Raw genomic sequence first — 22,008 nt, forward strand, 5'->3', positions numbered from 1 at the left:
CTACTGCACCTGTTTTTGCAATACACATACACCTTCTTTCTGCTATTATGCAACATATAATAATCATATGAATTCTCAATGCTATGTGATCTAATTGCTTTTCTCACAATATAGACATTAGGGAATTTTAGGCCTTTAGTTAACCTAACTTAGTCTTGAAATCAACATCTGGATTAAAAGAGGGATAAGGGTCTACCTCTTCATCTGATCCTTGCAAGCTCCTCAAATCTTCAGAGTCATAGTCAACTTCCTCATAAGTTTTCAGTTTCTTCCCTCACTTGCTCTGAATATGCAGCCTTTTGTTCTTTCTTGTCCTTGAAATCTGAGCTTGTACCCTCCTCAAGGTAGGTTAAATAAAGCTCACTACCTTCCTCAGCTGAGATATCTTCTTCATCCTGCTCAAAATTAACATCACTCACACCATCATCTGAATCAGACCACTCCCCTTCCCCACTGCAATCTGAATCTACACCTAAACTAGTCACCCATTTAACCTTTTTTTTGCTTCCCTGCTTTCCCTTTCTTCCCAGCCTTCCCTGTGTCTACTCCCTTCCTTTTTTGTAAGCCCTTTCCTTTCTTCCCCCTTCCCTTTATTCCCTCCCTTCCCTTTCTGAACTTTCTTCTCTTCTTCAACTCCTTTTTCTGCCTCACCTCCCTTTCCTAGCTTCACACTACTAGCTGAAGGAATGAAAGTGTCTGAGGTAGGGTTTTCAAGTGGAGGTAGATCTGTGGAGTGAGCTGCAGCTGCAGATGTTGAAGGAAGGATATGTTTGAGGGGGGTTTTATCTGGACTAACATGTGACAGGGGAGGGGTGTTTGGTTTGTGTTTTTTGTTTTTTTTTCTGCCACTAACCTCATGTGTCTTCTAAACTCCTGTGGGGTAACTAAAACAGCATCAAAATCATCCTCAACTACAGCCTTCTGTGGGGATAACCTACTGCTTCTCCTAACTGACAACTTCTCCAATTTAACTTGCTTCAGTTTAACAGATTGTGGATTTGGTTCAGATTTTGCTATTAACTGCTGACACTGAGTTTGGGTTGTAGATGCAGGCCTAGGTGGGATATAACTTTGGTATTTGGATCTAATAGTTTGTGGGATAGTTGGTTCCACTAAGGCCCAAATAATAACCCTGTCATTTAAGTCCCTACTATGTACCAAGCTCACCAAGTCCTCCTCCTTTTCAATTTTTTTCCTACCATTTGTCAAGCTTTTCCCTGCCATTTTATACCAAACACTAAAGTTCATAGGAACCTTCTTCATCACTAAATCATAAGTTTGAATCACTGACCTTCTCACAGTACTACAAGTCATAAGATGAATCATGCAATGAATTTTCATAAACATCCCTCCCCCTCTATATTCAGTCTTTCCCTTTTCACATACAAACTCCCCACCAACCCATATGTTCATGTCCACGTATTCAGGAGGAGGCCTACAGTGATTCAAAAGTATATCAATTACAAAACTCAAGGCATTCACATCAGTTCACAGTCAAACTTAATTGCTTAATTACAAAGTGATTACTATATAAATTACTTTTAAGTAGGGAATTACATGGGTTCTATTCCACTGTCAATTATACAAAATTAAAATCAATTTAAAATTTAGGGTTACGAAAAAGAGGAATAAAATATTAGGGTTTACTCATGCAACCATATATATATATATAAACTAATTCATACACAGTGAAATTTAAGGAATTGTACCTCGTTTTTCCCCTTTTGCCATGTTTATTAACTGTATCTTCTGTAGCTTTCCCCTTTTCACTTTCGTTCGGCTGGGTTTTGTCCATTTTAGCGAATTTCTGTACCAATCGCACTGACAATGACAGAAATTGGTTGCCCTAATTGAATGCTCTTGTTGTGTAGGAGAGAGAAAGGAAGAGAAATTAACAAAACAAGGAGATTGAAGGACAGAGATGACGAAGAAAGATGATGAATTGTGGTCCTGCAAGAAAGAAATGCAGGGGAAGGAGAAGGAGAGAGAAATGACAGAGGAGAGGTAGTTGGAGTAGTAAATGAAGATAGGGGTAGAATAGTCTTTTTAGGTTTTAATTTTGGAGGGAAATAAACAGATGGGCCCCACACGCCGGATTTTCTCGCCGGAAATTAGAAAGGGGTAGTGCAACTCAAACTTTTTAAATATGGGGGGTAGTTTTTTTGATAAAATTTTTAAGTGGGCAGTTGTTTCCAAATACACCTATTACACGTATAGTTGCTGACAATTTTTCCTATTTGAAATTATATATGAACATATAAAATTTATTATGAATATAATGAATTTAATTATTAACATAAAAATTTGAAGAAATAAAAAATAATATGATTATGAAACATATGCATTATAAGTATTAAATGTTCATTTTTTTTACGTGTTCATTTTTTATTATTAAATGTTTATTTTTTTTCATGTTCATATTTTTTTTACTAAATATTCATTTTGTAGAGCGTAGTGTTGATTTTGACGGATTGCGGATATGTTGTCTGGGTTTTTGGGCATTCCCTTGTTGCACCTATCTTAGGTGCATAAGGATGCACCTAAGACCAATTGTTTTCAAACCCCATCCAACTACACCATTATTGGACCCATATCATGGACCAAACTTAAATGGAATGCACGTTTTTCATAAATAGGGTAAGAAAAGAAATATTTTCAAAAACAGAAAGAAGAGATATTTTAATAAAAACATCCTCATCACTAGACTTTTCACACTTTCGTTTTGTTCGATAATCAATGACATGAAAGGTATTCATCACTGGGTTTGGTTTTGGGGAGACACAAATGGGTGTCTACAGTAACCAAAATAGCCCACAACATAGCAAAGAACGACAAGATGCCATCCCAATTGTGCAACTTCGAAAATTAGGACACTGTTTGAGTTACCCAGTCTCCAAACTGCGGAAGATGCATAAAATGCCATCTAATATCAAAGACACCAAAACTCCAAAGACCTCTGACGAAGCTGTCTCAAAACAGATGGGAACGAGATTCTTCAAAAGAGTGACAAAAAGCACATGTAGGATCAATATGAAGCTCTCGGGTAGAAAGAATGGATGCTAAAGGCAAAGCATTGTGCAACAATTTCCAACCAAATAGTTTCCAACGAGGCAAAATTGGCATGGCCTAAAACTTACTCCACTAGGGAAGAAGAGAATGAGAATCTGCATTACCCATAGAACCATTACCACAAATATTAAGCATAAGCAGACTTAGTTGAGAAAACACCATCCCTAGCAAACTTCCAATAGACAAAGTCATTGACAAACGAGAGAATTCTAGCCGCTTTACAGATTCAAACAGGCCATGAACAGTCAAAGCATGCCACGGGTAAGAATGCGGATCAATTAAACAGGAAACAAGAGTCGGACGAAGCGACTCCGAACGAAGATCCTTGAACACTACAGGGCCCCCTGGGACCCAACAATCTTCCACAATACGAACCTTAGACCCCGAACCAACCTTCCATGCCAAGTCCCGCGATAAAGAAGACATACCGGCGAGAAGACTCCTGCAACCTAAGAAGGGCGGAGAACTGGAGTCAGTCGAGGTGCTCTGAGGGCCGGATACTTGGAACAAAGGAGACGGTAAACAAGCAATTGCGGAGATTGAATTGTACGCCAACTCTTTTTAGCCAATAAGGCAGAGTTAAACGGATCATGCTTCGGATACCTAAACCCTCTAAGCCCTTCGGGAGGTGAAGCAGCGAAGAGGAATGCAGAGCCATTCCCCGATTGGAGCTCGAAGATTTCCACCACAATCTGGCAGCAAGTTGTCAATCCTAGAGCAAAATGGATTCTGGAACCTTGAAAACCGATAAAATGTGGTTGAAAGAGGCTATAAGGACAAAGTTAATAATAACAAGTTTCGCTGCAGGGGACAACTAAAGAGCAGCGAACACTTCTAGACGAGCATTGGGAGAATATTGTTTCCTAACAATTAGTTTCAATCTTTTGCATAATCTGATTGTAGCTTACAAAGGCCTTCATTTAAAAAGACTCATATCCAAAATGCCTTGAAAACCAAATATCAAAAGCCTAAAGATCACAAAATTCAACAATATGATAAATCGTTTCCTTCTCATGATTACAGAAGCCAGACTTCACAGGAACTCTAACACTCTGTTTGGATAGCTGTTTAGGAAGGAAAGGGAGGGAAGGGATAGAGAGGGGAGGGAAAAGAAGGGGAGGGGAGGGGAGGGAGGAAGAATTTTAATTTCCCTTGTTTGGATAGAAGAGAAAGGGAAGGGAAGGGAGGGAAGCAGCAGCATAAATGATAAATAGTAGTAAAAGCAACAGCAGTAACCTCAACACCCTTCTCCATTTCAAAGCCAATTCAGGATCACCCTTCCCACAAAAACTCCTAATCAAAATCCCATAAGAAACCTCATTAGGAACAAACTCATGTCTCTTAGGCATTTCGTCGAACAGTTGGGGTACATTATCATACAACTTAGAATGATTACAAGCAGCAAGCAAAGCATTATTATCATACTACTATTCACATTTATATTTATTGAAAAATTGCGAGTTTGATTACAGAGTAAGTCCTAGCTTGAGTAATTCTTAGCAAAACGCTTAACATTCTCATGAACACGCATCCTAGCTTGAGTAGAAGAACAAAATCGCACTCCACGAAATCGCATTATATTGAATCAACAAAATCAAACTAAAATTTGACAAGTATGAGTTGATTAGTAGTGAAATCACACTCTACAAACCCTAGAAATTGGGGGGGGGGGGGGGGATTGCATTTTGAAACCCTAGAAATTGGGGGGGGGGGGGGAGAGAAAAAAAATTACATCAAAAACTGATGTTCAGATTTTTGTTAGGAAGTAAAGGGTATATTTGTCTTTTTACAATATATCAATTTTTACCGAATTTTCCTTCCAAATCTTTTCAAAATTGGAATGATTTTACTCCTAAGTAATTAATGAATTATTTTCCACCCATTTCCTTTCCTTCCATTTCCTTTCCCTTCCTAATTTACTATCCAAACAAAGGAAATTGTATCCCTCCCTTTTTCTTCTCTTCCTTTCCCCCCAAATCCTTCTATCCAAACACACCCTAAAAGTATATCAAAGCTATTGTTATCATCATACACACACAAACTTATTGATCACATTTAATAATAGTGCAGCAACTCAATTCATTAGACACCTAAAATGGACGGTGGTTAACCAAAATATTGGATTGCTACAACAATGTGATTCTGCACATAATTGGATCGAAACCAGTGCTGAATCAAAAGTATTCAAATTTTAAGAAAGTCGCAAGTACACATTATGAAATTCTTCCTGAATCAAGAACAATAAGTTACTGGCTCGCTTGTTAAATAGCTAAATTTTTTTGCACTTTTTAATAAAAAGGGAAATTTCCCATGAACATCTAAATCCTCAAGACTAAAACCAAATAACAAAACCACTTGATACTTCCTCTAGTAAATAAAATTAAAACAGATTCCCAAATAATAAAAGTATGTAGTTCTATACAAAGAGCCAAATGATGACAACTCGAAAAAAAAAAAAAGAAAGTCACCAGATGAGAGCAACACATGCTCCATGATTAAATAGTATTTGCTCTGCCATATCCAAGCATCAAAATTGCATGCTTCCTCAACTTCTTCCAGGATTTGCTTGGTTGATTCAAGACATCTCACGAAATCTTTGCAACGCTTTCTTTTGGATTAAAGTTTTGTAGCTGTCTCCTGGGTGCACTTCTAGCCCTGGGTCTACCTTTTTCTGCTGACTTCCCAAACCTGCCCTGTTGTCAAATGACTGTGCCTGAACAGGCGCCACCATCCCACTACCATCCTTCCCTAGGCCCTGCATATAGTACAATATCCAAAACAAGAACAAGGACAGCCAATACCCAGAAATAGTGTCAGTAAGTCGGGATTCAACCACTCCACAGCAAAAGCTGACCACCGAAGCAATTTCCTTGCAGATAACTTCTAGAGTGTAGTAGCAATTTACAAGGGATATTAAAGAAATAGACACATATTAAGGTTGCAAACACATAATGATGAGTACTATATCTGTAGGAAACAAGCATGAAATAGTAATTTCAACAAAGATAATAATAATCATGCAGATAAGGAAAGAGTAATACCAATCCCTCTGTCCAGCCCATGTTGCGAAGCATCCTATTACCAACATTGCTTTCATCAATGGCTTTGTCAGATGGAATCACATCATAATTCTGTACATTGTTGTCAGCAGTCCCACGGCCACCAACACCAGGTGGAAACGGCATGGAACTAATATCTGATGCACCCTTTCTGAACCCCACATCTTGATCTTGCCAATTCATAAGTAAACACACATTTCCACACAAATCAATACAGGGAGAAGGTTTAAATTAGCTGATGAACTCAGGTATGCAACGGTTTTTCAACAATCCAGGATCATTTTTAAGTGTAACCCACACTCTCTTTACAGCAAAGGGAAAGCACAGGCAATGACCTTTTGGGATAACTAATAATAATAGCCAAACATAACCAGAGGCATATAGTAATTCTGTTTCATGATGCTTGTCCAACTTCCATTTTTGGTATTATTCAAACATTGATACAGCTAAATAATCAGCACACCATCAAAACTAATTACTATATTCTAACCTTTTATCTTTTTTAAACTCTTCTAAGTTACTTGTAAAGATAGGAACGATTATTGAGTAATCGCGGCAATAAGACAGATCTATAAAATTAGTCACAGCTTACCTGGATCTCCTAACTCCAGATCATCGTCAGCACAAGAAGCTGATGATCCATACATCCTCCGTCTCTCAGCAGCACGGTCACGGTATGCTGTCTGATGCAGCTCTCTCTGGGCAGATGTAGACTGCAAAGGTGTCTCAGAAAACTTCCTCCTTCCACTTGCAGAAGCTGCAGGTGGTGTATAATTGCCAAGGGCAGAGATATCAGTTCTAAATGAGGTCGACCCTATCTGTGTATCAGAATTTGTTGCAGCCACAGCAACCGATCCAGACGACGATGATGGAGGAGTGGAGAGACCGGTCATTCCTGGATAAACAGTATCAGATTTGATAACCCCTTTTCCAGATCTAATCACTCCCATTAAGGTGCCTCCAGAGCTGTTGCTCACAGGACGAGGCTTAACATCAGACTCTGAGACTGTAGCCTGAGCAACTGAAGTATCTGAGAGAAAACCAGAACTAGCATTCACATTCTCCTTCAAACCCACTGCTTTTGTCTTCAAGGACATGGAAATGGAGTTTTGACGGTCCTCAGCTAAATTAGATTGACTATCATCCAATGCTACGCGGGGTGTTTGACCTTCATGACTCCTCTGCTTCCACATTGACAAAACATGATTCATTTTCTTTTTGTTAGCTACAATGCTGCTCTTGGAAGCAAGTTTTATTTCTTTGGACTTCTCTTTCTCTTTCTTTTCAGCAGCTAATGCAGCAGAGGCAGCTGCCTGAACAGCATCAGGTAGAGAAGCAGGTTTCTCGCTCAACTTTACAGTAGCTGCAGGAGCAGAGATCACCACTTTTCTAGTAGTGGTGTTTTCTGCCTTAGGAGCTTCAGATTCGTTCTCTGATGTCTTGTTAGCATTTTGATCAACGCAAGGGACATACTGCTGGGTTTGGTGGTCATACGAATACCATATCCCACCGTTGCCATCATAGTATAGACCTGAAAATTGAAGTCCATCAAGATAACTCACAAAGTTATGATAATACATGTAGTAAACTGTCCCCCTGAAATTAATTATTACTTTCCATTTTCAGGCAATCATAGATACTTCTCAAAACATCAATATTACATAGGGTCACAATGAGTCAGAATAATAATAAATGTTTGGTTCACAAAATTTCTGAAAATAGAGAAGATATTTTACGGTCAAAGTTATGAGCCAAACATCCGGTATTTAAGTATAGGATTCTAATTTTCAATTTATCCAAATCCATAGATTTGGTAACATTGGTATCTAAGTGGACTAACCCTATACTTTAAGCCAGAGGTTGAACAATCATCTGAACACGGCAAGCAAAGCCATATTGCCATTAAAATAGTAACCATGTGTAACAGTGCAAGTGCAACCTCACCCACTCAAATTCTCTCTTCACTACATATACCCTACACAACCAATACATTTAATCAATCTCAGGCCCTCTAACTAGCTACAATTGAATATTTAATTGTTACAGTTGTCTTTAAAACTCAGTTTTCAGAAGATACATGGCCTACACAAAATACTGTTCCAAAGAAAGAAAGCACAGTGCAGCCCTTGCAAAAAAGCATGACTGAGCATCGTAATGAAACAAACCTGTATTAGAATCATAGTAGAAGCCAGAGGAAGCATCATAATAGTATCCTGAAGCCTCATCCCACACAAAGCCAGCTTGAGGAGCTGAACCTTCTTTTCGACCAGCAATCTCTGTGCCTTGCTCCTGGATGCCAACTGGTTGCCTGTCATCTGGATTATATTCCTTGGGTGCCCAACCGACGGCATCATACTGAACAAAAGCGAAGCAAGAATAGGTGCTTTAAAAGAGCTATTGCATGGTTTTTATATATATATATATATATATATATATATATATATATATATTTAAAAAATTGAAACTACTTTGCATGCAGAGAAAAAGGAAACTAATCGAAATGCTTCAAAATCAGGGAAAAATGTTACTCAAAGAGCAGAAAAATAAACTCCTTGGCCCTCAGACCCCTCACATGGAAAACTGTTTTTTTTTTTTTCATTGGAGGACCTTTGTTTGAAAGAAATCCTGATTAAAACTAGCAATGAGCTAAGCAGACGAACAGTTTGGAGGTAAAGTAGCTCAGTCTTTCCACCAACGAGCACTTGTTTGGGAGGAAAAAATGTGTATCACAAGAATTTTAGCTCATACAATCAAACCATTGGAATAGTAACAGCACTTTGCACTTTCGCAGTCAAACTCTTTCAAGAAAAAAAATAAAAAATAAAAGTTTGGTGACAGTCTCTTCATCCAAATTTAAAAGCTGAATAGAGCAGCAAGGACCATTTTCAATTGCTAATTTACATGAGATGTTCATTTAATCATCATCTATAAGTAACTTTTGCACCATATATATTAAGCATAACACAAATATTGAAGAGACGAGGAACCACGATATTACAAATAATGTACACCTCCAAATCCTAAACACAAAGGAAAAAACCTTTTTCTAATAATTGAAGCATTGACATTTTGAGGGAGTTATCCCATAATATTATGCACCTATGTTTAAACGCATAGGTTCAAGTGAAAAGCTGTAGTTTGATTATTATCAATTGTTATTTTGATAAAAAGAATATGATAGAGACATTAGAGAATCATTTTAATTGAATGAGAGGATGTGGCAACCTAATTTTTGGTAGTGAAAGGGGAGAGATTATAGAAAAGTAGTGAGGCAATCCTTATATAGAAAGGGGCAAGCTAATCTAGAACATATAAAATAGGAAAGGGGTCACATTATTATGGAACGTAAGGAGTACATTTTAGGCTAATACCACAGTGTTGGACTCATGATCAATCAAATTTTACTGATGATAGTTTAAAAGTAACAGTCTACCTGCTGAGCAAATGTTGCCGCCTCAATTGCAGCAGCAGCAAGAGTACTTGATTGTGAATGCGCCGAGGATCCTAAACCAGGACCAAGTATACTTTTTGCATATGCCACACGTAGAATCTGACCATTTCTCTCTAGGTTTGTTCCATTTGTTGCCTCAAGGGCTTTAGTGGCATCCTCAACCTGTTCAACAAGTCACCATTGAATTTGAAACATCAAGCAGTATGATAACATGTTCAGCAGCCATAGAGACTGATACCCATAAAATCAGGAATCTCTAAATTTAACAAAAACTAAAGAATCTGTCAAAACTCTAAAATCAGCATAAAGGGTATATAATCCACTTGCAACAAAAAGAACGTAGTCTTTCTCAATGTCACAAAATAAAAAATTTCATTGGCACGAAATTACGCCTTAAGAAGTGCGTGAAGGCATATATTATTGCAAAAACAGATAGACGAGGTTATCCAAAAGACATACAGAATAGAAGTGAACAAATGCAAATCCTCTTGAGACATGGGTAAATTTGTCTCTAACAAGACGTAGATCCTGCAAAATTACAAAACCTGTTCTATAAGCAACTGAAGTTCCAGAATTATAGGACAATCAGAATTAAAAAAAGATATCAAAACGAGGTAGTCATCCATTCAATCATGTCAATACCTTGATTGGAGCATGTTTAGAGAACTCATATCGAAGCATTTCCTCATCAGCATTCTCATCCAATCCACGTACAACCAAAACATGAGTAGGCCCTGACAATATACTCACTCAGCAATCAAAATTATGGTAACTAAACAGTATAACACCTGTGATTTGCAACAGCAACCAACCTGCCTCAGCTCCCTTTCTACCCAATTGTGCAGGAGTTGAAGATGACATGTCAGCTGGTGGAGCATCATCCGTTCGGCTCTCATTACACTGCATTTAGAAAACATGGGTTTACTAGTTTAGAGAGAATAAAGCTCTCCAATTTCCTAAAATAGCTACACTTGTAGACATTAAATTTGGCAATTCCTTGAGGTCTGACATTTAAAATAATATGACTGTATGAGTAAGGCTGTGGAGGACATACAATATAAGAAAACAAGTAAATCATTTTTCTACATAGCAGTATCTCTGCTCAGCAACAGAACTCTATGTCAAGGGCATGTCCAATTGTATAACAATACTGCGTCAGATGACCAAAAAACTTACCCTAAATACAGATTAGAGGTGAACCAATCATGAAAGCTACACCACCAGCACCAGAATATAACATGACATGCAACAAGGGTACTCACAAGTCACAACTCTTAACAGATATATACATATAGCAAACTAGAAAAGTAAACCATGTTGGATTTGTGTCCCTACCAACCTATTTTCTTATAATTTTGAAAAAAACGCAGAATTAGTGCGCCAACGAACCAACCCACTTCATCTTCCCCAGTATCCAATAATCAATTCCAATCATTTCCTGTTTAATTTTCAGATTTTTCCACCTGAAAACCTCCCATTGCACCCTCCACATCAATTTTCCAGCCTTAATCCCATTCAATAACAGATACATTCATCTTCCCTTTAATTAGCTTCCTTCTCTCTTCCCAAATTTAGCCTTCAATTTTAATTCAGTTCACCACCCCCCCCCCCTCCCTTTCTCAATCTTCTCCCCTTCTCTCATGATTTCCATCAACAAACTAAATTTCCTATGGAGAGGGGCATTAGTGCAATATAATTGCAAATATACCCCTAATGATGTTCTTGCCAAATTTGGAAAATGCATCTACCCCCAAATCATATTAATATGATTACTTGTGAAGTAAAGTAGAGTGTTGCTATATTATATTATGAGCTCTAATTCCATTTAAATATCTTTTTTCTTCCTCTCCGATACATATTGAAACCCTTCTAACCCCCAAGTTCCAAAAATTATAACATACATTACAAGTGCTAGGATTGTGACTACTTTGATCGAGCAAAACAAACTATCCCTAATGTTGTTCTTGCCAAATTACAAGCTTAGTAGAAGTAGATTCAACCCATATAGAAAACAAATAGATGCAAACTTTTCATAATGAACATGAGAATTGACAAACAGTACATTGTAAAACACAATTCACCCTAAAACTCTTCAAACCATTACACAACCACAAATAGTTTTCAGGTATACCTTATTGAGGTATAGTTAATTTCATCTTTGATTTACTAATTTAAAACATCTACTACGTATATTATTTGTACCCAAATCTCAAAGGTCTCTTTTTTCTTTCATAGCAAAAATACACCTCAAATTTAATTCATTTTTGCTGCAACTTTCAATCAGCTTCTTGCAGTTTATGAGTTTTGACGGCTATAATATATCGGTTGGATTGTACCTATTCTTCACAGTTAACTCTTTCCGGCAGATGATATAGGTGGTGGGGGTAAAGAGTAGCAACTGTTGGGACTTTGGAAGAGTAAGGACGCTAATGAGAAGGTGGAAAAGACTAAGGTATAGAGCAAGCTGCCAATGAGGGCATCACACGCAACTTCAAAATCTGGGGTTTATTTTGAGAATTTTGTCCAAGAGGGTCCCATTGGAAATTACTCTTCATTTTAACTATGATTAATGTCACATATTTGTGCGTCTCCATCTTCCTTTAAAATGGTTCTTCAATTAAGTTCAATGTCCTAAAGTATTGTATTTCAGAAGTCCTTGGCAAAGGTGAACCAAATTCTCTACTTTTTTTTAAAAAAAAAATTATGTCAATGTTTAAGGCATAAGTGATGGTGACTTAAATAAATAATATTGGATGAATCACAGTGAGCAGCCTCGGCATTATTTGGACTAAATTGAGAATTTCAATCTCGTGCATTAGAAGTTTGCTTCAAAGGAAGTTGTGAAGGTAAGATGTATTATCTTTAGCCGGAGGGTATACATTAATAGTGTATAAAATTAGCTGCCAACATTCACAAGTTGCTCTTAGTTTATTTTTTATGTTTATTACGTAGTATTTATTTGGCTCAAGTGATGACTATCTTTAGTCAGTTCCGCTCTTTTTAGGTAGACACAACTTTTCACACTATTCACTAACTCTTTTGACCAGCGATAATAAATTGTTAAAATTAAGTGTTGGCAAACGTGATAAAAAAATGTCTATGTCAACTAAAAAAGGACAGAGGAAGTACAATGTTTCCATATGTCAACTTTGAAAGATTAAAAGTTGTAACTTCCATGGTTTTTTTATTAGCACTCTACAAGACTGTAACTATTATATTAGACTTTATTTACCTACAACCAACCGGTTCTTTAAACAGGATAAAGAACTAGTACAAACAATGAAACAAGAGAAGAAAACCAACCTGAAAGCATGAGACTCGACGAGCAAAATTGACACACCCACAAATTGTGCACATCCAATCAGAGGGTATGGTGCTTCTATGGCTGGCATGGGAGGACCTCAGACCATCTTGTCCATAAGGTGCCCCTCCTGAACTTCCAGTTGGCTTGCTACTGCACCATAACATGATTTTCAAATGAATTAAGCATGCTTGCTAAAATACAGTCAAAAACAGAACTAACCAAATTCCCAACCTTTGTAAATTATTAGCATGCAAAACCATAGAAAACCATACTGCAGTTAGTACTCTTGGTACCAATCTATCACCTCCGTTTTTTTCTTTATTATTATTATTTTAATCATTTACTTTTTCAGTGTTAGCAAGGGCTGCTTAAAATTTCAGGAGAGATGACATTATAGGTGAAAGTGACAATTTAAATTATTGTATGTGAGTAAAAGCGGTGGGTTTGTTTTCTAAAATATACTTCCTCCGTTTCTTTTTAGTTGACACATTTGTCAATGCACTTATTCAATCATTAATATTTTTAATTATCGATAAATAAAAATTATGAAAAGTTGATATTTTGAAAGTATATAACGTGACGAATCTAACAAGATCTCACATGACTATATTTTTCATTACGTATAACGCACAAAACACGGTCAAAGGGAGGTGTGTGAATAGTGCTAAAGTCAAAATGTGTCAACTAAATAGAAATGGAGGTAGTATAATATAAGAGTAAATTAAAAATAAACATTCAAAAAGGAAAGTGGATACAAAAAATTATTTTTAAAAAAAAAAAGAGGGACTATATCACACGATGCATAAATATCTTCAAGAAAGCACGACTAATCACATCAAAACATCACAAGCAAATGACAGTCAAACCAGAAACATTATACATACCTATACTCAAACAAAAGCTTCCTTCCATCTAACACAAGGCCTTCTAATCCTACCTTATCCATCATTGCTTGTGCTGCATCCTGTGAAACCAGACTCACATTATAGTCAATCTAAACAAATAGCAAGAATAAAGGCTCTAAACACAATAAGGGAAAGAGCTACAACCACTGATGGAAAATCGATAAAAGCAAATCCACGGGAAATGCCAGAATTCCGCTCCTTGATGACTCGAACATGGCGAAGAGGCCCCCACTCAGCCTGATTAAAGGAGATCGAGATCACTCAGTTGAGTAACATATACAAGGTAAAAATATTATATAGTCAGAAACCCAAAATGAAAAGACAGACATACAAGAATTTGATATAGATCTTCTTCAGTGGTCTTCTGTGAGAGACCCTTTACAACTACAGTTGCAGATGGCATCTAGCAGAAACAACAGACCATTAGCATTTCCACTTTCAAAAGACACAGAATAAGATACAGACCAGTTTCCTAAAAATACATGCCGGAGAATATACCTCTTGTCGTTTTTCATCACGATCTCTTCGTCTCTCCATCCTATCATATCGATCGTCATAACTATCATCATGATGACTGCGACCACGGCTCCGTCCACGGCTACGACCATGGGGAGATCTTGATTTGGATCGATCATCGCGACCATGAGACCGCGATCGAGAGCGTGATTCCCTTTTATAAGGGCTTAAATCCCTTTCATGGCTCAAATCCCTCCTATCACGTTCCCTATCACGTGAACCACGCCGCCTCCAACTTTCGTCCCTTCTACTTCTATCATAATCAGCATCATGGCTATGTCTGCCATAATCATAATCCCTCTCACGACTGTCATCTCTACGATGCCTATAATCATGATCATCAAAAGCATAATCATCGCGCTCACGCATTCCAAATCTTCCAGCCCTGCGAAATCCATGATTTCGGCAGTTAGCAAGACAATTCTAATGTTACCTACATCCTCATATGTATTTATTTGCTTGTACCTGTGACCATCACGGAAATGTTCCACCTCGTGATATGGGTCAATGTATGGCTTGTCATTTCTTCTAGGTTCCCTTTCAAGGGGATACTCTTCTTCATAACCTCTACGCCTTGCTTGAGGCCATAGGCCAACTGGTGGAGGGGCTGCATAATTGTCCCTCTCAACATCTCGTTGGAATGCACCTCTTGAGAATGCACTGTCCCTGGGGTACCTTTCGTCTAAAAATCTCCTGTCATCATAACCACTGCCAACCCTGCCAAGGAAGCATAATGAGCGGCCAAAAGGAGAAAAAGCAGTACAATATAACATTGAATTATAAAAGGGATGAGAACAAGTTTATTATGGTAACACTGAGGTACAATGTTCTTCAATATTTAAGAAACCTAAATAAAGAGCTCCAAACATATGTTACATTTCCTCGTGAGTACGAGTCCCAAAAAACTCATTATCCTTGCCCACATAGAATTCCCACTTGACGTCTTATCTATGAAATTCTATGACTTTTCTTCATATAAATTACCCATAATAAAACATTAAACGCTAGAACCAAGCAAAACAGCTGTAGATCAAGAAAAAATAAGCCAGAGTGTCAAAGAATCAAAGAGTTTGACAATCAAACACATCCCTTACCAGTTGCAAACAAAGAGTAAAAGTAAATAAAGTACAAATGGCACTGTACTACTCTGTAAAAGCACCAATTATTCACTCACCGATAATTTGGCTCATGGACAGCACCATATGCCTCCAATGCCTGTGGAGTGAAGAGAATAAGTTATGTCAGCAAGAAATAGTCATGGTACAAGACAGGCAAAATCATTCCATATCCTCAATGTCCACGGCTTTCTCTCATTGCTCTTTAAGGATGAGATGCCAGAAATAATGGACAATCACATGAGCCCTAATTCTTGTATTATCATCCCATATCCCATATAGGTGATTAAAAAGGAAACCACAATTACGCTGTTATTTTCCCATCCATGCTGAAGACCATAGCGACCATCCATTTCTTGTGTCACTTGCTGAAGTTAACCCTGCAAGGCTCTTTGCATGAGGATCAGGATATTTGCAAAACTTTCCTGTAATGGATGCACAAACACACTGTTATGCCCATGATGAACCAAGAACCAATTGTCATGACACGGCCTTCCCTCCAGCAGAATCCTGATAGCCCACATATACCCATCACATTTCTCTAAGACACAAGTATCACTAAGAAAGAAATACCAACTAACTAATCAACAAAAGTTCTCCGCACTGGCCATTTGGCCAAAGAAGAAAAATGTTCCTTTCCGAAGGAGGGAGCATAGCCATCAACTCATCTCTCACCTTGTTATCAACTGCATATGAGTTTTAAGTATACATCTAAAGAGAACAGAGTATGATAATGGGAATTGGAAATCCATCTACTATTCAGCATACAAGTCTGGCCAATAATAGATGCTTAAACGCATCTACAACTATGTGAATTATCGCAAGACATATTGCAACTTATGCGACAAATAACCTTTTAACACATTGAATGAAGACTACAGAATCCAAGCCTTCCTGGGTGCTTCAATTCTCAACAGATACAATATCTGCCAAGGGGCACCAAACTACAATAGTACCATGTCCACATTCCTAGTCGGCTAGCCAAAAATAATTAGATTGGCTAGCAAGAATGGTATCATAATAATTAACAACCACTGAATAGTTCTATAAAATCTTAGAGTTAACGGCCAAACCATCAACATGGGTCAGAAAGACAGCTACATATACCACAACAACTATAATTGAGCAAAGGTAGCTCATTTTAGACCCTTAATCAGAAGGGAAAATTGATAAAGGACCATCACACAGCATAAAAATGCAGGTCCGTCCCTGAGCCGGGGCAGGTAGCACAACCGGCCCAAGCCCAGGGAAAATAGGTCGATTGTCATAGTTCCGTCCTACAATAAAGGGTTATAAACAACAGCCTGCAACACATTAACAACCAAATTTGACTTAATTATCAAATTAGGCTCCACATATCACATTAATTTCTTCTTGCAGCATAAATTGCACATATCATGATTCATAGCAACAAAATCGATCATCATAATCTTTCATAACTTCAGTAATTATAGCCAATGCTTTAATAATCCACCTTTTAAGAACCCTAAATTTAATTTATCAACAATTAAATAAACGATAAACCCTAGAATGCGAAATTGATATTCGATGAAAAAACAAACATAGTACCTTAGAAGCTGCAAAAATGGAGGAGAAAGAGCTCAGAAACTGCTTCAATGGAGAATTCAGAGAACGTGGTTGAATGGAGAGAGAGAGAGAGAAAAGGGGTGTAGCGTATAAACGTGAAAAACTCCGAACGAGAAAAACAAAAAAAAAAAAATAGAAACGCAGGAAGAACAGGAAGATTATTAGATTAATGACACAGTGATACGCATTTACGGAGTCGTGTCAAACGTCAGATCTAAATACAGTAACAGTAATATCTTCCGAGGTGGCTAGTGTGGTTATGAGGGAGGTGGCTAGTGTGCTGGGTTGCGCACGGCCCACCCTGACCCGCACGGTTGATGGGTCAACCGAGCCTAGCTCGGTTAAGGCATTAGTTATGTAGTAGGTCCGGTTTTTCCGATTCAACCCACTCTTAAAGCACGGCCCAATTTGTCCAGCCCACATCACACAGCCCACCCAACACATGAACTTAGCCCTCTTGATTCACTTGAATTTAAAACTAGTTTTTTTTTTAAGGAAAAAAACTAGTCTATTAACTAATTCTTTTTTTTTTTTTGAAGAAAAGTCTATTAACTAATTCTAAAACAAAACATACCGACATTATCTTTTTCTAAAATTATACACATATCACTTTCTCATTAAAAAAATCTCCCGCTTAAATGCTTTAATGACATTATTTTTTTATTTTTTTTGTTTTTAAAGCTAAACTAACTACTCTATTTTTATTGATTTGAAAATTATATTTTGACTAAAATATGAAATAAATTCTTCTATACACTACTATAAAAAAAATTAATTGTTAGAAGCTAAAATAATAATTTTGATTCCCTCAAAAAAAAATGATGACATTTGTGCTATTGTATATTGTGTATTTTTTTTTTCTTCAGATTTCATTAATATGCATCCTTAAATAATTTTCTTTCGACTATTTCAATTTTTAATTGTAAATAATGTGGTTCATATATATCCTTAAATGTAAATTATTTTTATATCTAATTATAATCTTTATATACAATACCATGCAACATAACATAAATTACACAAAAGATTAATTCTAACCGTGCATCGTAAGGGGATAACCTAGTATTTAAATTTAGTAAGAAAATTTGTCGTAAAGGATCTTTTCAATGTTCGACATTGTAAAAAAAAAGGATCATATTATAAAGAAGGTGGTAATAAAAAAAAAATCTTTATATCTCATTTAGGTTGTAAGAAGGGACCCTTATCTACTTTCAGGCCTTTTGTTTTTTTTTTTTTTTTTTGAAAAATACAATTTAATAATCCCAAATTTTCAACTATGGACGAATTACTTTTAATAATCTATTTAAGGTTTATCATCTAATAATACCAACTATGCTAGGTGTTTACCTCTAATAGTCCCAACGAGTCAACACCAAGTCAATGATCTGTTATACCAGGTAACCGTGACACATGTCAACATGTGATTGACCCAAAAAATTTTAAAAAAAAAACAAATAAATAAAAAGTACATAAAATTTTCCCAGCCACCTTCCCACCACCGCCAAACCCTAGTCCCTGCCCTACCTTGCCGGAAAACGGTCGATCACCTTTTTAACCACCAAAAATCGACCGCCCTGCTCTTTACCACCATACCTGACCCACCCTCGGCCCTCGAAGAAACCACCCACATAGCCTTGTTAGTTGAGACGATTAATACAAGAGGGGGGTAAATTGTATCGAGTTCCTAATGTCTACTTTTGCGGAATAATAAAACAATACATATAGGAACTTGCAAGAACACACAGATTTTACGAGGAAACCTTCCAGGGCCTAACTGGAAGTAAAACCTCGACCCTACCTTAGGGATTTCAAACACAAACCACTTCACTATAATAGGGCAAACACCAAGTTACAACCTATTAGCACAGACCTTTAAACACAAGTTCCACACTTGCTACTTGATAGGACCCTATCCTACCCAATCTAAGTACCAAACTTAGATTCACTCGTACTGCCAAAGTACAAAACTCTCAGCTTCACACTAGAAGCTTACACAACCTGTATGTGATATAAAAAGATAACAAACTCACCCAAATAACCTAACCAATACAAATGTATGACACCTAGTATATGATAGGCAAGCTATGCACGAAATCCGAAACTAATATGACAAGTTAGAAGCTTGGTAACTTACTCTATTAAAGCTCAGTGATTTCTCTGCGCATCAACTCGCAAAAACCTTAAACCATTTCGATCTCTACTATTTATACAAGTATGACTTGTATAGCAAGTAGGTTTTCTAAAAGATAAATAAGTTAACTTAACTTATCTTTAAAACACGGTTTTATAAAAATCATATTTGAAGAAAATCTTTTCCGGAAAGATAAGATAGAAAGATATTGTTAAAAGAATCATATCTTTTAACAAATCGATTTTAAGAAATAAAATCTTTTAGGAAATCTTTTCTAAAATCTATCTTTTATATTTTCCTTATTAATTTATTTACCAAGCAAACTTGTCACACTTCTAATAAATCTCGTGCATTAACCTACTTAACATATTAACAATAATCTAGAAGATAAAACCTTAGCTAAATTAAATTGTTGCGCCTCGCTTCTGTACAGGTAGGTTACTTGGGTTCCACGTACACTAAGTTCCTCCAGGGATCCTAGCTTGCTGACTTTAAGTTCCTGTTAGGGAACGTTCCTGTTAGGGAACTCAATTCTTGTTAGAGAACTCAGTTCTTGTTAGAGAACTCTTCTTCTTCTCTGTTTAACTTTTTGTATAAAGATCTCCTCGTGTCTTCTTAGTTCTAGTTACTTCTTCCATCACCACGATCAACTTCACCTAAACTAATCAAACACTTGAAAACCTTTATTAGATGAGTTTGTTTTAGTTTAAGTTCCTCATCATCAAAACCTTTAAGCTTCAACAAGCCTGTCGGCCCCGACCCCAAAAACCACCAACACGAGCCTCAATACTAGACCCTACCCTTTCCTTCGTCGCCAAAATCTCCCCTCCTCCCTTCTCCTACCGTCGAAACAACCGATTTCGAGGGTGGGGAAACGGAGAAGGGGCTATTTTTGCGGCCGAGGAAGGAGAGGGCGCTTGATTTCGAGAGATTGGTTGGTGGTTTTAGGGTCAAGTTGGGCTTGGTATGTGGTTTTAGGGGTCGACAGTGTGTCAAGTGGGGTGCTAATGGGCCGATCGACCGATTTTTTGTGGTTAAGGGGGTGGTCGGTCGTTTTTCGGCGACGTAAGGGGAGGGGTTAGGGTTTAGCGGTGGTGGGAAGGTGGCTGACAAAATTTTGGGTTTTTTTCTTTTTGATTTTTTTTCATTTATTTTTGGGCCAATCATGTGTTGACACGTGGCTATTAACTCCCCTCCAAAACAAAAAACACTCTTGCAGCAGGTTATCGATCATTGAAACTACTCGATGCAAACATACTCAATAGTTAAGATTATTATATAATAAACCTTAATTGGGATTATTAAAAGTAAATTTGCAATAGTTGGGATTATTAAAGTGCATTTTTTTTTAAGGTGCTAGCTGTCATATGCCTTACACATGAGAGTATGTGACTTTAAAACGCCATATGCTCTATTTTTTCTTCATTTTCCCTAACTTCCCTATTCTATTTTAGGCTTTTATCCCTTAAGACCCAAATTTATGTCGGAATGAACCCAAAACTGTAAAAGACGCAAACTAAGATATTTACTGGCACATAAAACAGGACATTTGCAAATTTTGACCTTGAAATGGGCTCTTACGAGCCAAAATGACTCTTAAACCATAAACAAACTTTTTAGTGACTTGAAAATTATGACACAAAAACCAAGGCATTTTTAAGTACGCAAAACGTGACATTTGCAGTAATTTTTTGCTCAGTCAAACTTCAAATTGGATCTTTAAGGTCTCAAAGCGTTTTGTGTGTGTAGACACCCATTTGTGTCTCCCCAAAACCAAACCCGGTGATGAATACCTTTCTCTTTGAATCATAATCGAATGAAGTGAAAGTGTGGAAAGTCTAGTGTTGCGGATAGTTTTAATTTCGTTTCTCTTTTCTCTGTTTTTGAAAACCTATTTTAAGAAAACAACCAATCTAGTTTGGTTAGTCCATGGCAAGGGTCCAATAATAGTGTAGTTGGATGGGGCTTGAAAAGAGCTTTCTAGCGATATCTTATAAGCCCAATTCCGATGAATAATGAGGAAGTTATGGCCAAAATACTAAATTGGGCCCAAACTGGATTTTACCTACGACCAATGATCATGTGGAGGGTCCAAAGGTCTAATCCTATTCCTAAACTAATTAGGATTAATTATAAGCTTCTATAAGTTTCTAAAAGATCTTAATTATCCTTTTTGAAAAGATAAGATTAAGGAATTTGAGTTAAATAAAAACTTTCCTTTTTTAAAACTTTCCTTTTCTTAAATCCTAATTCTATTCGAATTTAAAGATGTTCAAAGACAGTCAGATTTTATTTTTGTGACTCATAATCTTTATCCAAATTTTATATGGTTGGATAGATCTTTGAAATTATCTTTCCAATGATATATTATAATATTAAATCCGAGCTATAACGAAAAAGGTGTGAATAGGGTACAAAACTCTATCCAAAACTGACACCGTCCTACTATTTCGGCCATATCTTTTTACCTACAAAATATTTTAATCTGATTTTAATTGGGTTGGAAATTAAACTTCAAGACCTTTCCAACGATATATTATATGCCTTATTTGGACTTCTAGATCAAAAGATATGATAAAAAAAATCCGCAAAAATTGATGTCCATCGAGTTCTATTTCGATTCGAATTCGGATTCTTTTCTTATTCTTCGACTCTCTTTTTTCTCTATAAATAGAGGTCATATCTCCCCCTTTTCAATCATCAAATATCATCAACTTTCAACAACTCTCTAATTCTCTTCTATCTCTAAGCTAAAGCTTATTCCCTCTCTCTCTTTTCTAAACCAACCCTTTTACAAACAAAATTCCTCATTCACAAGACCAAGAAACACCTAGCATAATTTGAAGTTGCCTTCGCCCTAGACGTGAAAGG

General features: G+C 36.9%; 1 protein-coding gene across 4 annotated transcripts; it reads right to left on the reverse strand.

The window, feature by feature from the left end:
• Positions 1-5,335: 5,335 nt before the first annotated feature.
• LOC145636117 (SUPPRESSOR OF ABI3-5-like) lies at positions 5,336-17,127 on the reverse strand. 4 transcript variants are annotated; one of them, XM_081687576.1, is made up of 17 exons: positions 16,989-17,127; positions 15,728-15,844; positions 15,479-15,519; positions 14,770-15,012; positions 14,287-14,689; positions 14,120-14,191; positions 13,933-14,025; positions 13,768-13,847; positions 12,883-13,033; positions 10,392-10,479; positions 10,222-10,313; positions 10,039-10,107; positions 9,562-9,741; positions 8,294-8,483; positions 6,721-7,659; positions 6,111-6,298; positions 5,336-5,824 (listed from the first exon to the last, which is right to left on the reverse strand). In XM_081687576.1, the coding sequence occupies exons 2-17, from the start codon at positions 15,770-15,772 to the stop codon at positions 5,645-5,647; spliced, it is 3,054 nt and encodes a 1,017-aa protein (XP_081543702.1). In that variant the 5' UTR covers positions 15,773-15,844; positions 16,989-17,127; the 3' UTR covers positions 5,336-5,644. The 4 variants fall into 4 exon arrangements, with proteins under 4 accessions (XP_081543702.1, XP_081543701.1, XP_081543699.1 ...); XM_081687575.1 differs by having other exon boundaries at positions 12,883-13,030; positions 14,770-15,021; XM_081687573.1 differs by having other exon boundaries at positions 14,770-15,021.
• Positions 17,128-22,008: the final 4,881 nt, after the last annotated feature.

The sequence above is a fragment of the Chenopodium album genome, chromosome 6 (genome assembly GCF_948465745.1).
Source record: "Chenopodium album chromosome 6, dcCheAlbu1.1, whole genome shotgun sequence".
Lineage (NCBI taxonomy): Eukaryota > Viridiplantae > Streptophyta > Magnoliopsida > Caryophyllales > Amaranthaceae > Chenopodium > Chenopodium album.

Excerpts from the sequence above, each read along its gene's own strand:
- LOC145636117 (XM_081687573.1), bottom strand. The coding sequence starts at position 15,772 with ATGGATGGTCGCTATGGTCTTCAGCATGGATGGGAAAATAACAGC. Across the intron at positions 14,026-14,119 it reads AAGATCTATATCAAATTCTT|GCTGAGTGGGGGCCTCTTCG; the intron begins GTATGTCTGTCT and ends TCCTTTAATCAG. Across the intron at positions 10,480-12,882 it reads GTCGAGTCTCATGCTTTCAG|TGTAATGAGAGCCGAACGGA; the intron begins GTTGGTTTTCTT and ends TTCTAAATGCAG.